Source organism: Sceloporus occidentalis, unplaced genomic scaffold, assembly GCF_023333645.1.
Source record: "Sceloporus occidentalis isolate IW3139 unplaced genomic scaffold, rSceOcc1.0.p SCAF_1, whole genome shotgun sequence".
Classification (NCBI taxonomy): domain Eukaryota; kingdom Metazoa; phylum Chordata; class Lepidosauria; order Squamata; family Phrynosomatidae; genus Sceloporus; species Sceloporus occidentalis.
The window spans coordinates 182,558,971-182,574,782 of record NW_028316981.1 but is presented as its reverse complement, the minus strand read 5'-3'; the positions used below and the strand labels follow the sequence as shown (position 1 = coordinate 182,574,782).

The 15,812-nt window shown below is 42.9% G+C and overlaps 1 protein-coding gene across 4 annotated transcripts in view; it reads right to left on the bottom strand.

The window, feature by feature from the left end:
• Positions 1 to 15,812, bottom strand: part of LOC149322981 (neural cell adhesion molecule L1-like) — a 109,994-nt gene that overhangs the window by 66,988 nt on the left and 27,194 nt on the right. For all 4 annotated transcript variants that reach the window (XM_089485762.1, XM_089485770.1, XM_089485778.1 and 1 more), the window contains exon 2: positions 7,605 to 7,794. In XM_089485762.1, coding sequence (XP_089341888.1) covers positions 7,605 to 7,794 — 190 coding nt within the window. The remainder of the gene's footprint in view (positions 1 to 7,604; positions 7,795 to 15,812) is intronic.

The following is a 15,812-nucleotide window of genomic DNA, read 5'->3' as shown; positions in this document are numbered from 1 at the left end:
GCAATGCAATCTCTGTGTGTGTGTGTTCAACAACCTTTTAAGATGTTAGTTGACCAGCTGACATCCTCATAAGCATACTAGATATTTGGACTGAAAAAAGCTTTCACCTTTCGTGAGCTTACAAGTGGAAGGAAACACACATCCAAAAGGGTGTGTTATTAATGGATCAAGGGCACTTGCAAAGCAGCAACAACTGGCATTTTCCAGTCAGCTGCCTTGCACCCAGTGAGGTTTGACATTTTCGGGAGTTCCTTGAAGAAAAAGAACACTCCCAGCTGCAGCACACAAGCAAAAGGAACTGCAGATACTGCAAAGGACACTATTAAAATTCTGTACACTCTTTGCAAACTGGGTCAGGAAGCTTTGAAATTGCATTCAGCTACAATCAGTGAACGCTGTTGGGGAGAGTAAAAGTGAGCAGCTACTAAGCACTAACATGAAATTTAACAGCAGGACCAACATAAGTTGTATCTTCTAAAGGTGTGGGGAGGGGCATTTTATCTGCATTTTTAAAATGTTTTCAATGGAAATGTAGACACGCACTTAATTTATAAAGAGAGAACGAGGAGCTGTGTATCATGCATAAGTCAGATCTTACCCTTGGCATTCCCCTTGCCCTGATTCTCACTCAAAAATGTGTGAGGATAGGCTGCCATTGTTTACTGACAGAAAAGGATTCTGCAGTAACTCAGAGAGATATACAGAGCTTCACAGGTACAAATGCATAATATTTACTTCATATCTTGGATTTCCGTGTTCAAATTAGCTTCTCTGGATGTTCTGGCAGATTGCTGTTGTCGTAGGACTTTATCACAAATGGAAGTATAAACAGGGATTATCCTGTGAAAATCGCACATTGGCAATTAAGATTTTCAATATCGCAAAATTGCGATAAAACTTGTTGAAAAGTGACTAAAGTGACATTAACCCATGAATAGCCAGACAATAAATAGCAACAAATCATTCAAGGGAAAATCCTGAAAATGCTTTCTTGCTGTTTATTGCCTGGTTATTCCAGGGATAATAGCTCTTTTATTGCGCTGTGTTTGAAAATCTTAATTGCGATTTAATAGTAATTGCACGATTTTCATGGGATAAACCCCATTTAAACTTCCAATTTTTCTCCATGCAATAAAGTCCTTTGTTGAAAAGATAAAAAGTGATAGCCTTTTGTTCGTGTGTTCACCACGCTGAGGACACTGGATGAAGGGACCTATATTTGACCTTTGTGGCTATTGTTGAGCCAGGGACAGACAGCCCTGAGTTCAAATATCCTCTATCTCTCTTTATCTCTATCTCTCTTTTCTTAGTCAATAATCAATCAATCAGCTTCATCCACCTCACAGAAATATGTGTGAGAATAAAATAGATAAAATGAAAGGATTCTTGTACCCCTTCAGGCTCTTTGGATGAAAGGTAGGATATAATATGTTTATTACATCTTGTTATATGCCTTCAAGCTGACATGACGAGGCTAGGGTTTTCTTAGTAGGCTTTATTCAGAGGAAGTTTGCCACTGTCTTCCTCTGAGGCCCAGGGAGTATGACTTGCCCAGGATCACCCAGAATGATTCCATGGCAGAGTGGAGATTCAAACCCTGGTCTGCCAGGGACTCTGGCCCAGAGTCCTAGTCCAATTCTCAAGCCACTCCATTTAACTGGCTGACACAAAAAGAAATACTATTGTTTTCACCATCCTTCTCCACCTGACTGTCGTTACTGTTGTTGTTGTGTGCCTTCAAATTGTTTCTGACTTATGGCAACCCTAAGGTGAACCTATCCGGGAGTTTTCTTGGCAAGATTTGTTCAGAGGAGGTTTGCTGTTGCATTTCGCTGAGGCTGAGGGGATGTGACTTGCCTAAGGTCACCCAGTGGGTTTCATGGCTGAGCAGGGAATCAAATCCTGGTCTCCAGAGTCATAGTCCAACACTCAAACCACTATGTCACACTGGCTTGCTGGATCTCTCCACCTGGCACTGCAGTGAAAGACTGTGGCTCAGTTGGACACATACAGGTGTGACCAGCATACACCCTGGCACATATTACTCAGTATCCAAATTCACTGCGACCTAGTCATGATGCTGTACGCAGAGACTGCCAATACTCCCCCATCCCTATACCAACTTCCTAGGCTGGGCTGCCTTGTACAGAGCCACTTCAGCCCTTTCCGGGACTGATCTTTCACCACACCCACTATTGGGAGCAATCGTCTCCCTTTCCCACAGAAACCCCAGCAGCCACAAAACATGGTCTCTGGCAGAAAGGAGGGCGAGGAAAGCAGCACAGTGGGAAACACCTTACCAGCTGTCCCGAGTTTAATGTAGGTTATTACACCAACCCTCACAGGCACAAACATGGCTTATGAGCAGAGCTTGGGAAAGTGACATTGGTTACTACAGCACTGAGAATCCACTAGCCAGCATGCACTCTGGGAGCTCTAGTCCAAAAAGTTATTTCCTTAAGCTCTGCTTGTGACCCTCACTCAGAGCATTTTTTTCATAACATTTTGGGAAAGAACAGATGCACCTCCTTTGCACAGTAATCAAACATTATCAGGGATTTCAGATCACCTGGCTTCCTGAGCATTCCCCATTATCTACTCATATCACAAACCAGAACAACTGAGGTCTGAGTCTCATGGAGGAAATGAACTTGTATCTAGGCTTATCATCACCTTAGACACCTTTAAAAAGGCTGTCAAGACGGATCTCTTCCAGTGGGCCTTCCCAACCTGATCCACAAAGGACACCCACATCTGTCTTAATGATCTTCTCCACTATGACTATTTTAAATTGTGTTCTTGTTGGAATTTTAATGTGTATTTTATCATTTTAAAGGTGGGAGGGATTAGGGGTTGATGTAAATTCTTATTGTTTCATTGTAATTTTATTTTTGCTGTAATCCTGCCTTGATCTGCAGGGAGAGGCAGGAAATATAAATAAATAAATTATTATTATTATTATTATTATTATTATTATTATTATTATTATTCACAGCCTTAGATTCTAGGTTTGGCAATACAGGAAAACCCACAAAAACCCCCACTAAAGAACTCATTTCCCTGATATGCTTTTTTTCTATATGCAGTGAAAATTAGTTCTGAGAGGACAGCAAGAACTACCAAATTATTGCTGCATAAGGCAGAGGAATGTTTCTCTCATTCTACTCTAAGCCAAGAATAGTCAGGTTGGAACACTTTGGATTACAACTCCCATAAACCCTGATCTTTGATTAAGACTGTACTCTAACACATTTGGAGGGCACTAAGCTGTTTAAGCCTTCCCTAAGCCAACAGATATACTAGATGTGACTCTAGGAGATTAGAGTGTGTAAAAGTCACTCTTTGGACTACAACTCCCAGAATACCCAACAAGCATGTCCAGTATCTGTGCCAATGTCCAACAAACATGTCCAGCATCTACACCATAGAAATAATAATCAGGGAACTGTAATCCAAAAAATTCACTTTCTCATACTCTGCAGGAGACACAACCTGTATTTGCTCAGATCATCCATAAGACAGGGAGATCTATCCAACTGTTAGAGGAATAAATGGGACCCAAGGCTAAAGGTTGCTGAGCCTTGCCCCTTCATTATTTGCCCCCAGTTTTCCCCATGGTCAGGCTATTTCTCAACTTAGTTTCAGAACCATTGGTCAGCCTGAGAATGAGAAAAACCTTTGGTGAGGAAGGAAAAGAAGCAGCATAAGTACTGGCTATAAGAGAGTTTATTATTATTTCATGAACATTGATTATATTTGTATCCCAGCTTTCTACCATAAGCTCAAGGCTTCATGCTTCCTGCCTGGCTCCCTCCCCACTTTATTCTCACAACAGTCTTGTGAGGAAGGTCAGACTTAGATCAACTGGTTCAAGATCTCCTAATGTGTTTTCGGACTCAATGCAGACTTGGGCCTGGATCTGTGCTGCAGTTCCAGCACTCTAACCACTGCACCACATTCGTTTTCTTCTAGTTTAGCTCTCCTTTAATTCATATTCTCGCTTTGTAGTAAAACAGGAATCCTTGCTGCAGCCTTCTCAATTTTGAATGGGTTTTGGACAGTCTGGGTTTTAAAGAATTGCATCTGCCACCTTCATCATGATAGTATTTGGCTCCGAGGGTGAGAACTGCTTCCAATACAGGGACACTGCCAGCATGAATGGGGCCAGTTTCATCCCACACACTAAGAGAAGTCCAACTACTAATAGGAGGGAAAATACCCCCACTTCGGACTGGAAAAAAAGATCCCCTGTTTCTCCATCCTTCTTCTCATTACAGATATCCTTCACTCTTCTTCAGATGAGCTGCAAGGATTTTGGGTCCCTCACAGGTCCCTTCCCAAAACTAAACCTCATCATGAAGTCGAAGGCTTTCATGGCCGGCATCCACAATTTTTTGTGGGTTTTTGGGGCTATGTGGCTATGTTCTAGAAGAGTTTATTCCTGATGTTTCACCAGCATCTTTGGCTGGCATCTTCAGAGAATCTTGGGAAATGGCAAAACGTCAGGAACAAACCTCATCATTGGGCACATCCAGTTCCATTGAAAAGTCCCAGATTTTGTTCCTGGGATGCATCTACACTGTGAAAATAATGCAGTTTGACATCACTTTATTGCCATGGCTCCATCCCACAGAATCCTGGAATGTATAGCTTTGTGAGACACCAGCACTCTTTGGCAGAGAAGCCTAAAGACCTTGTAAAACTACAAATTCCAGGATCCCATAGGACGGAGCTACAACATAGTGATGTCAAACTGCATTATCTCTGCAGTGTAGATGCACCCCTGTTCTGGGGTGGGTTTTATTCTGGGTTAAAATCAACTGACTTTGGCAGTTGGTATAAAAAGTCTCTGATTGTACCAGGAGCTGATAGAAAATATTCTAGTTTAAACAAAATGTGTATGGGTCTCCAAAATAAACTCAGAAAGAACAGGAACAAAATCTGAGACTTTTCAGTCTTTTTTAAAAGTGTGAACGCACAATAAGGATGGTGCTGATGTAAATAAAATCTTTGCCATGGGTTCTCTTCACCTGGTTGTAAAAAACAACACCACTATCACCTTCCTGCCTCCAGGGCTCTGTGCACTGTCCTTGGTACTGAAACTGAAATTGCAAGCTAAATGGATATAGGTTCACACAGATTTAAAAGGAGCATTGGCTTTGATAGAGAATGAGCAAAAAAGGAGCACTTGTGACACCTCCTAAAAGTAGTAAACTATAGACAGTCAGCATGGTGCAGTGGTTTGAGGGTTGGACCATGACTCTGGTGACCAGGGTTCGATTCCTGGCTCGTTCATGTAAAGTCGCTGGATGATCTTCGGCAAGTCACACTCTCACCCTCAGAGGATGGTAATGGCAAATCCCCTCTGAACAAATCTTGCTGAGAAATCCCCATTATAGGCTTGCCTTAGGGTCCTCATAAGTTGGAAATGACTTGAAGTACACAACAACAACAAATAGTTAAAGTGCAAAGGGTATGGAGAAATTGCTCTGCTGCATCTCACTGGTGACTAAAGAAATCGATTTCTGAGCTTTGTTCGAAAAGCTCAAAGATCAAGTGACTGTCACAACCATAGATACCCTGGATGACATTTTTTTAAAAAAAAATTGTGCCTCTTATCTCTACAGCAAGTTTATTTCTACCTACAGCTAGAATTGTGATTAATTCTCTCACAGAGTTGTTGTGAGTATAACAGAAGGAAGAACGGTGAAGCTGAAAACCTCACAGAAATTAGAAGGGAAATTAATGGCAAGCAATACATTTGCCAGATGGCGAGACCATGCATAGAAATGTGATGGTAATGAGACTATGGGGGAACCCAAGCCTATCCAAATACAGGCTCAGCACCACCGTTCCTTCCAGTGGCCCATGCTTCCTTCCTCTCTCTCATTTACACAAACCCTGCCACATCGACTCAGCTGTGTCTCTAAAGAAGGTGCATTGATTGGTATATACCTCTACACACTGAGTCAACAGTGTAATGCAGCAGCTAAAAAAACCAATACGATCCTAGGGTGCATGAAGAGGAGCATAGTGTATTGATCAAGGGAAGCAATACAGTGGACCCTTGTTATCCGCTGAGGTTTGTTTCCAGGATCCTCCACAGATAGCAATAGCAAGTACATTTCTATACCACTTATCAGTGCACTTAAGCACTCCCTAAGCGATTTACAACTGTAAGCTAATTGCCCCCAACAATCTGGATACCCATTTTTGGGACCTCAGAAGGATGCAAGCCCGAGTCGAGCTTGAGCCCTTTTGCTAGTATTGAACTCGCAACCTTATGGTTTGTGAGTGAGTAGCTGCAGTACAGGCATTTAATCACTGCGCCACCAGGCAAAATCCATGGATGTTCAAGTTCCCTTAAATACAATGGCATAGTAAAATGATGTCCCTTATATAAAATGGCAAAATCAAAGTTTGGTTTTTGTAATGTATATATTTTTAAAATATTTTCAAACTGTGGATGTTTGAATCCATGGATAAAAAAATCAGTGGATAAAGAGGGCTGACTGTAGTACTACTCAGTTTGGCTTTGAGCAGGCCTCACCTGGATTACTGTACCCAGTTTTGGCCACCACAATTCAGGAATATTGACAACCTCTGGAAGTGTGTCTAGAGGAAGGTGGCCAAAATGGTGAAAGGTCTGGAAACCATGACCTCTGAGGGATGGCTTAGGGATCTGGGTATGTTTAGCCAGAGACGCAAAGGTTAAGAGGTGACATGGCAGCTACAGGAAAAGAGATTTCACCTAAATATTAGGAAGAACTTTCTGACAGCCTTGGAGTGTGGTGCTGATCATCTATCTTTTCTAAAAGACAAGGCATTTAAGGATATCCCTTCAAATCAAACTCATCTTCCCCTTTCCTCTCAGGATCCCAGCACTACCACTTTCACCTATGCTATCCAAGTGGATAGACAGAGAAAGTGAAGTTTGCTAGAAAGAGTTGTAACATGAAGGCAAAGAGACACAGCAGGGATCTGAGACAATGGCAAGAACTGTAAAAGAAACAGAAGCCACAGCCCAAGAGTAGGAGGAGATCCAACCACAAGGAGAAACACACAACAAAAGAGTGGTGGTGAATCTGTGAATCTGCTCTGTGTATTAGAGGCTGCATCTGCATGTCATAAATAATGCAGTTTGACACTGCTTTAACTGCCATGGCTTGGTGCTATGGAATCCTGGGATTTAGAGTGTTGAGAGATATTTGGCCTTCTCTGTCAGAGAGCTCTGGTGCCAGAACAAACTACAAATCCCAGGATTCCATAGCATTGAGCCATGGTTGCTAAAGCAGTGTCAAACTGTATTATTTCTGAAGTGCAGATGCAGCCCAAGATGCCTAACCTATTTTAGGGGTATGGCTCAGCACCTTGGATGGCTCTTCAAAGTTCATACTATCACCTGGAGTAGATTCCTCATCCCACTGATATTGGCGCCACCAGCCACCATTGTACAAAACATTGCAAGAATGCATCTTCACCCAAGCCTCACATGTGGGAAACTCAATGAATCCAGGCTCACAGATCCACACCGGTAGTGCATCCCCACTCCACCCCTTTCAAACCACATACAGAGGAAAGATGTTAATGCCTTTGCTACTCACAGCCTTCAGGAAACTCGATGGATGCGGCTGGATCAGAGATGAGGAGAACCAGCGGCCAGAGCATCAGCAAAGAGGCCGGCGTTGAGGCCATCTTCCCCGGCACCTTGGGCCAGGGCCGCTCACCAAACCTGGGCAGTGGTGCAGCAAAAGAGGAGCAAGCGGCATGCAAATCCTGGTGTGAGGTTTGCGGCTGAAGGTTGGTGATAAAAAGAGAGACAGAGAGAGACCATTAGCAAAAACCAAACAACAAAAATAACCACCCCACAATCCGCATCTGTGCAATTGTGATTCCTCCCTTCCCCCATCAAACTCTATCTCCCCAAGGACTAGGGCAGAGAGAGCAAAAAGGAACTGGAGACAAGGAGCGAGTTAATGAAGCCCTGCATTTATTTATTTCCCTCATCCTTCACGCCAACTTGTTGGAGGTGTGTCTGTGTGTACAAGTGGGTGAGCAGCAGGTTCAGCCTTCCTAGTCCTATCACACACACACCCAGCTAAAAAGGCTTACAAAGCAAAAGGAAAACAAGGGAGTAAAGACACAGAGGCACTGATACACACATAGACATTGCACAACTTGGCCTAGGGAGAATTCTCACCCTGCAGTGCAGTTTTCAAGGGCAGAAAGAAAAAAAAAAGGGGGGGGGGAACAGGAGGGGTCCTTTTGTTCTGAATGGGAGGACGGGTGACAAGAAGGCAGGGTTGGATGTGGGTGGGTGAGGGGCAGAAAGGTTCAGGGGGGGCTGGAAAAGAGAGAATGAGAGAAGAGACATAAGGAGATGGATGGGGAAGAATAGAGGGCTGATGGATGGAGATACTGCAAAGTAAGAAAGCTGGCAGAATGGGTGAGAGAGAGATGAATAGGATGGAGGATGGAAAAAAAGGGGGAATTAAATGAAGAAGAAAAAGGCTTGAGTGTATGTATAAATTGAAAGACACAAAAAAGCCGAATTCTAATAGTACTCATTCCTTATCAACTAATTTTCCATTGTCGTATATCTCCCCCCCCAACCCCACTTCCAACAGCAGATACTTTAGATGAAATTAGAGGTTTTAGTTTGTTCTTCAAGGCAATCCTCTGCATTACAATATAAGTATAAGTATCTTATTTTCTACACATTCATAGATAAACCAGCTGTATACTACCCCATCATACAGGAGTGTTCGAGAGAGAGAAAAGAGAGATTGTTTTGTGCAGCTTTGAGATGCATTACTGGCTCATCCTTTGGGCAAAAGCCAGTCCAATGCCACCCAGACTGAAGAAATTCCAAGACACTTGAGGTCCATGCACATATGTTTGTGTGTCTTACACAAGCTGTTTTTACGTCAAGCCCACCGGGGTCCAAAACAGTGCTAAGCAATTCTGGGAACTGTAGTGCTCTGGTGCCACAATAAACTACAATTCCCAGGATTCCCTAGCACTGAGCCAGGCCACTTAAAGCAATCTCAGACTGGATTATTTCTGCAGTGTGTTTTGGACTTATGTCTTGAGGATATAGAAGCCGAGACACAGAGTGTCTTGCAGAGGAGGCAGATGGCTCTAATGACCATAGGACAGGGAATTCAATTTTTAGTCCAAATTTTAAAGTAAGTTTCTGAGGGGCTGAACCTATTTTGGAAGATAGTGTTTAGCATCCTGGATGACATCTTTAAAATCTGGACTAAATCCTAGAGCACATTTGCACACCCACCTGAATCTGAGCCAGCAGCTTCCCCTAAGTCAAGACATTTGCTTGAGATAAGTCAGCTCAGCTTGCGGTTCACCAAGTCAAACACAGATCTCTATGAGGGACACAGTCTGCCTCCTGGTTTTGCTGCTTACCAAGGGACTGCACAAACAGGATAGTTGTTGAGCACCAGATGTCTGTGTTGTTGATCTGCCTCTGCTGTTGTTATGTGCCTTCAAATAGTTTCCAACTTAACATGACCCTACGGTGAACCTATTATGGGGCTTTCTCAGCAAGATTTGTTCCGAAGAGGTTTGCCATTGCCTTCTCCAGAGGCTGAGAGAGTGTGGTATGCCCAAGGTCTCCCAGTGGTTTCATGGTCAAGCTGGGAATTGAAACCTGGTTTCCAGAGTCACAGTCCGACACTCAAACCACTATGCCACAAAAATGTCCATCTTAATTTTGTGGCATTTCCCCAAAACCTACTTGCATCACCGTTCTATCCTGCCTTTGTTTCACGTAGTGGGATTTTGCTTTTTTCCCCTCAGATGGAAATCCATGTGTATTTCCCTCAAGAGATGGGTTTATTTATGTCCTTTCCCTAATGTATGCAATTTTATACATCATTTCCCCAAGTGAATAAGGCACATTAGTGTGCATTTCTCAACATTACACATTTCAAACATTTGCATTTTTTAAACATATGTCCAATTTCATGCATTTGAAATGCAGCGTGATGCATACATTTTGGAGTCAAGGGTGCATTTTGTTTCACACAGCGTCTCAGGAGGTGTGTCACAAGGAATTTCAGTGTATTCCTCAAAAACTACAGACATTCTTTCTCATACCTTGCTGCTGCTGGCTGGCTGGACCACAACGTCTATAAACCTGGCCAAATGCTACCTACAAATTTCATAATCACAAGCAAGAATCCAGGTTTCTTCATCAGAAAGCTACATCAGATTTCTTTGCAATGTCAGGATGCTCCAAGGTGGAGTCCTTGGCCATTTCCCTGTATCAGTTTCACACCCAATTGCCCTACTATAGCCCATTTTCTGGTTAGAATCATCTCATTTTGGCCAGTGTGAGGGAATCTTGTGGGGCTGCTATCAATAATGGGCAAATGGCAATCTTCAGTTTCATGACAGCAGGATCCTCAAGAGGAAAGAACAGAGCCATTTATGTTTTTAGGTGGAAGTATAGGGGTGCATTCAGAGGCATCATTGAGACTGGAACTAAATTTGTTCTTTCAACTTCCCTGTTTTCCAGGAAATCTCATAAGATTACAAACTTGTAGCTGTGTTTTCTTGGTTTCCTTTACCCTTTCCTTTTGTGTCATGTCTTTTTAGATTATAAAAATGAGGGAAAGAGCACCTCGATTCTTAGAACGATTGCTAACAATACATAAGCTGCTCTGAGAACTTTTCCGTTGCTATCTATTTACCTATCTTAGCAACTGAGAATCCAGCCCGTGGCACTTTCCTTAGCCATGTCTTGGGTCATTTTTCACAACAGAATGCCACAGGGAATTCTAAGATGTACAGGGAGCCTACAGCATGCTTCCAACTACAGACATTTACTCCCAAAAGAATGGAGAGTTGTGGTGCTAGGATAAATGAGGGGGAAGGACCAGGAAGAAGGAATGCTAGAACTCAAATTTCAGAAATCTGTTTTGTTTTAACCATTTGCCCCTGGATACCTCTTGAACGCCACTATGGTTCATGATGCTCTGTCCACCCATACAGGGTACAACTGAAGCCACATTGTTATGGTTGCCCCTGAAAACAATTCAACATGGTAAGGCAGCCATGGGCTGCTTTGGAGACTCTGGAAGGCCATTTTCCACCCCCAGACCCCTTGCAGGTCATGCTATCCCCACCCACCAAACACTTCTGTTTTCACTCCCCCGAATTTCTGTTTTTATTTTATTTTAATTTTTTTAAAAGGCACGTGCAGAAGAGAGAACTACACACTATGGCTTAAAGAAGAATCAGATTTCCTGGAGTATAATTCTCCATATTTTGATCCAATATTTATTTATTTATTTATTTATTTATTTAATAACCACTCTTTTTCCAGTTTGGGGCCTAAAGCAGCTTACAATGTAAATTAAAATGGAATATAGTTCAAACAAGGCATAACCCAATAACAGTAATTACAGTTACTACTACTATTCCAGGAATCATAAAAGCATGGAAGGTGGCAACATAAGTTCTAGGTCACCCCAAATGTTTGTGCTTAGCAGCTTTTGGAATGTGTCATCATCTATCCCGTGCCATTATAGAAGCTTCAGATCATACAAAATGTTTCCTGGGGGCACCCCTTGACTCTCCACAGACCTCTAGCATAGGAAGGATCTGGCAGCTTCACCATCTTCCTATTCTAACCACCTCAGATCATCCACAAAGTATCTGCAGGCTATGCTATGAGATCATGCTTCCTTGTGTATACTGAAAGTATGCTCTGGAATCTATATCAGATTCTATGGTCCACACCACTGATTGGGCTGCAGCCCAAATTCCTATTACCGTATTCCTATTGCCCTAGTACTCTATTCCCAGTACCAACCAAGCTTTCCACAGAGGAAGTAAATGGTCTCAGTTATCCCTAGTGAAGACAGATACCAAACTGTAGCAGCATGTATGTGGCCATTTGCTACACCAGATATCTGTTATCATCATGCCAAGTGAGGATAACCATACTGCCCAATTCCCCAGCAATGGTAATCAAATGCAGACGGGTGGGGAAAGTTCTCCTTCCTGCCCAGAAGATTAGCACTGATGACCAGCTTGCAAAATGGTTACAAGCATACCATAGTAAAGTGAGGTAGTGCTCTGGTTAGTATCTTGGGCTGGGACTTGGGAGATCAATGATCTCATTGATGCCCCCAGTGCAGGGGTAATGTTATTATCTTGGGGGGAGGGAAAGAGAGGCAGACACAGCTCCACCAAACCTAGCCTCAGAGCCTTCCATCTTAACCAGTACCACCATGGCCTTGAAGGGAGAGAAGAACTGGCAGTATCTGCTGGACCTGATCCCCTTCCCCACTGCCAATCCCTTCTCTTTTTGAATCGTTTATTTTTAGATTGTAAGCCTGAGGGCTGGGAACTATCAAATTAACCATCTGTTAGCTTCTCTGAGAACCTTTCTGCCTTGTGGGGGTATAAATACTCTAAATAAATAAATAATAAATAAATAAGTGTTCAACTAGGAAATCCACTAGTTGACTTTGGCCCAGTTACTCTGTCCCGCTCAGCTTGACCTACCTCACAAGTTTGTTGTGAGGGCAGAAAGAGCAGAAAGGCCTTCATCTCACTAGGGAGGGGGGAAAGGTGGGAAACAAATGTCACCGAGAAACATTAACGTCACTTGGCAAAGAGTGGCTGGACTTGGCCCACAATGTATACAGACCTGAGCTTCTTTGGACTATACAACTTCCCAAATACGGGAGTTGTAATCAGTTCTGATGTGGCAATTAGCCTGGATGCCATTAATCCAGAACACCCTGCCTGGCCCCTACATTCCTCCACCAAGCCCCCCTTCTGATTTTTACCCCCCATTTCCCTCCGGTGTCTCCCGTCTTCCTCTATTCATCTGGCAATTACCAAGCGAGGGGCTTATGTTGTTAGCTCGGCAGGGGCCCAGCGAACAGCAGCCGGGATGCAGATGGAGCCAAGGGGCAGCTACAGGGAGCTGAATTATTTAAGAGAGCAGAGAGGGGGAGGAAGGAGATGGCAACCTGTCAGCCATGGCTTGCTCAGGGATGTGGGGGGAGAGGAGGGATGGGGGAACCCCCCACAGGGGACAAGCCATGATTCTGATTATGCTGCCACAGAAGGTCAAGGCAATGCAAATATAAGAGGGAAAGGATGGAAGGCAGGCGGGTGAGGAGGAAAGAAGAGGAATCACAACCTCTGGAAAAGGAAGATCACTCTGGCCGTTTGTCTTTTCACATCACAGAAGGCGAGGGCTCAAAGAATCAGGTATGGCTACTTAGCCTAAAGAAGTGAGGGTCATCAGAGATGGGGAGAGACTTTGCCAAAGTTACTCATTTCTGTTTTTATTTTTTAATGTCAAGGCATAGCAGTGCCTAAGAACATGAGACCTGCCTTTCCAGATTAGGAGGAAATCCACCGAGGCCCGTTATTCTGCTCTGAACAGCGAAACACCTGACGCAAGGCAGATACAGCCAACCTCACTCTTTATGTCCAGAAGTTAACAAGCTTCAGACTTAGACTGAATCTGCCTAGCCTAGTGAAGAGTTTTGGAGAACCTGGAAGCTTGTACATTTTTATGGCCTTTGGGTTTGTCCTAATAAAAGTATTGCTCACTAGTTGATTTTGTCAGGGGAAAATCCCAGCAAGACTCCTTCATTTTTGCTTTGTCTTTTTTAAATCTGAATGTGACATTTCTGACTTGATTGCATATTTTACTTAGTATGCTAATAGACATGCAGAGACACCAGTTTGCCATGAATTTAATCCTTTAAAAAAAACCTGTTCCCAGCTAGAAGCCACCGTCGTGGGTTCTGTATGCTAATGATGTGTTGTGTGGGAAAAATCTTCCATTTTTAGTGAATCCTGAGCCAAATGCCACTCAGTGTCATTAGGTGACCCTAAGATCTAGTATTACAAGAAGAGGAGAAAGAAAGAAAATCTCTACATGGAATAAGCAAGCCATTTAAGAAGATTGTGGAAGCTCCACATCCCACTCCTCTACTTTTGACTGTGGGAAGCTCAGGAGAAGCTCCTATAAGGAATATTTTTGGGATGAAATAAAGCAGTGTGTCCCAGGATAGGAGACTTGACCGTGGAGCTAAATTAGTATAGAATGACACACAGCTTTGAATGAATTATGCTAAACTGAGAGTGGTTATTTCAACAGAAACAGAAGGAGAAGCTGATTTATCCACAGAACTCTGGTGACTCTATTTAGTCACCATCCCAAAGGAAGTTTGGTACCAGAAATATTGTTCAAATGGCATCAAGACTAGGACAATATGATGAGTTCTTTCCTTCCATCAGTGCCATTCGATATGAATCAGGACCTTTGGAGATCCATCAATGCAGTCACCATCATATAATACTTGGACTTTATATGTTATTACCTCCATGAGCCTTGCAACAGCCTCCTGAGACAGGACATTATTATAATTCCCATAATGGGGGCTGATGTCTCAAGCAAATTCATGGTGACGGTAAGATTTGAACACAGAATTTTCCTGATTTACTCTCTTAGTCACAACACTACACTAACACTTGATATGTCCCAACACAGAACTCTCCAAAACTCTATAAACACCTCCTTAAGCTTATCAGCACTCTGGGAAAAGTGGTCCATCCCTCAGCTAATCAACCTGAAGCCAACTGACATCTAACACCAGCTCTTCCAAACTATTAAAAACAAACAAACAAATTGGAAACTTTGGAGCCGGAGATGTGTATATGTTGCTGCTCACACCTCCCAAACCTCTGGTGTTTTTGTTGCATTTCCTTGATCAATCATGATTCTTGCTCTCACGGTTGCTCATTTCAAGCTTAAGTTGCTTCCTTTGACTCCATCCAAAGTGTGATTCTATGATACTATGATTTTTGTCCCCATAGACTTGTGCAACAGGCTGGCAGGGTAGCAGCCAGCTCCTCAGCTTTTTACAGAATGGAAACTGGTGGACTTCAGATCAGTGGGGTGGTGGTCTCCCTCCACATTTTACTCTGAAGTTTAACAGAGCTATCTGAGGCTGCAACTGTATGGAAGTATTAATGCAGCCTGGCACCGCTTTAACTGCCATGGAGTAATGCTATGAAATTCTAGGCAGCAGTGTGGCAGCAGGTTAAGATGCTGAGCCAATTTGGAAGCATAGGTTTCAGCACCATGGACAGGGCCTTTAAAACCTGAAGTGGATTCATCACCCCAATATTACGGTAGCCACCAGTTGCCTTTTGACCAGTTGCTTGAATTCTGTCAACCAGAATGGGTTACAATACCCCAGTCTTGGCACCATTCTGGGGACCCACAGTAGAGGCCATTTCCTGAGCCCAACATAGTGCGCTGTGATAGAGTGCTCCAGAAAGCAAGGAAAGCCTGTTCACATACATTCACACAAACGCAGGCAAACAGATTACTAATACAAACAAACTTGTATGTCTGTGGACAGAATGAAATTTCCAGGGCCCCTTATATCTTCTTCAAAATGACACCAAGGATTGATAAGGAATGGTCACCAATTATAGATTATTGTAAAAATACATGGAAATGATAAAAAGGAAATGGCGGGAGGGGCAGGAAATAAGAATAGCTTATATACCTAAAGTGAAGTCCAGAACACTTGAATTCAGTTAAACTGGGAGAGGCAAAAGTAAGATCGGATTAACCAAATCAGAAGTGGAAAGTATTAAGAGAAAAATGTTTTACAAATACAGATAAACAAAGAGAAGTACAGTACTAAGATCGTACAGTAGATAGTAGATTAGCAAACATGTTAAAATGGTAAAAATGAAGGAAATGAAGCAATGGATAAGCACTATCTCTTTTTTCCTATTTATTA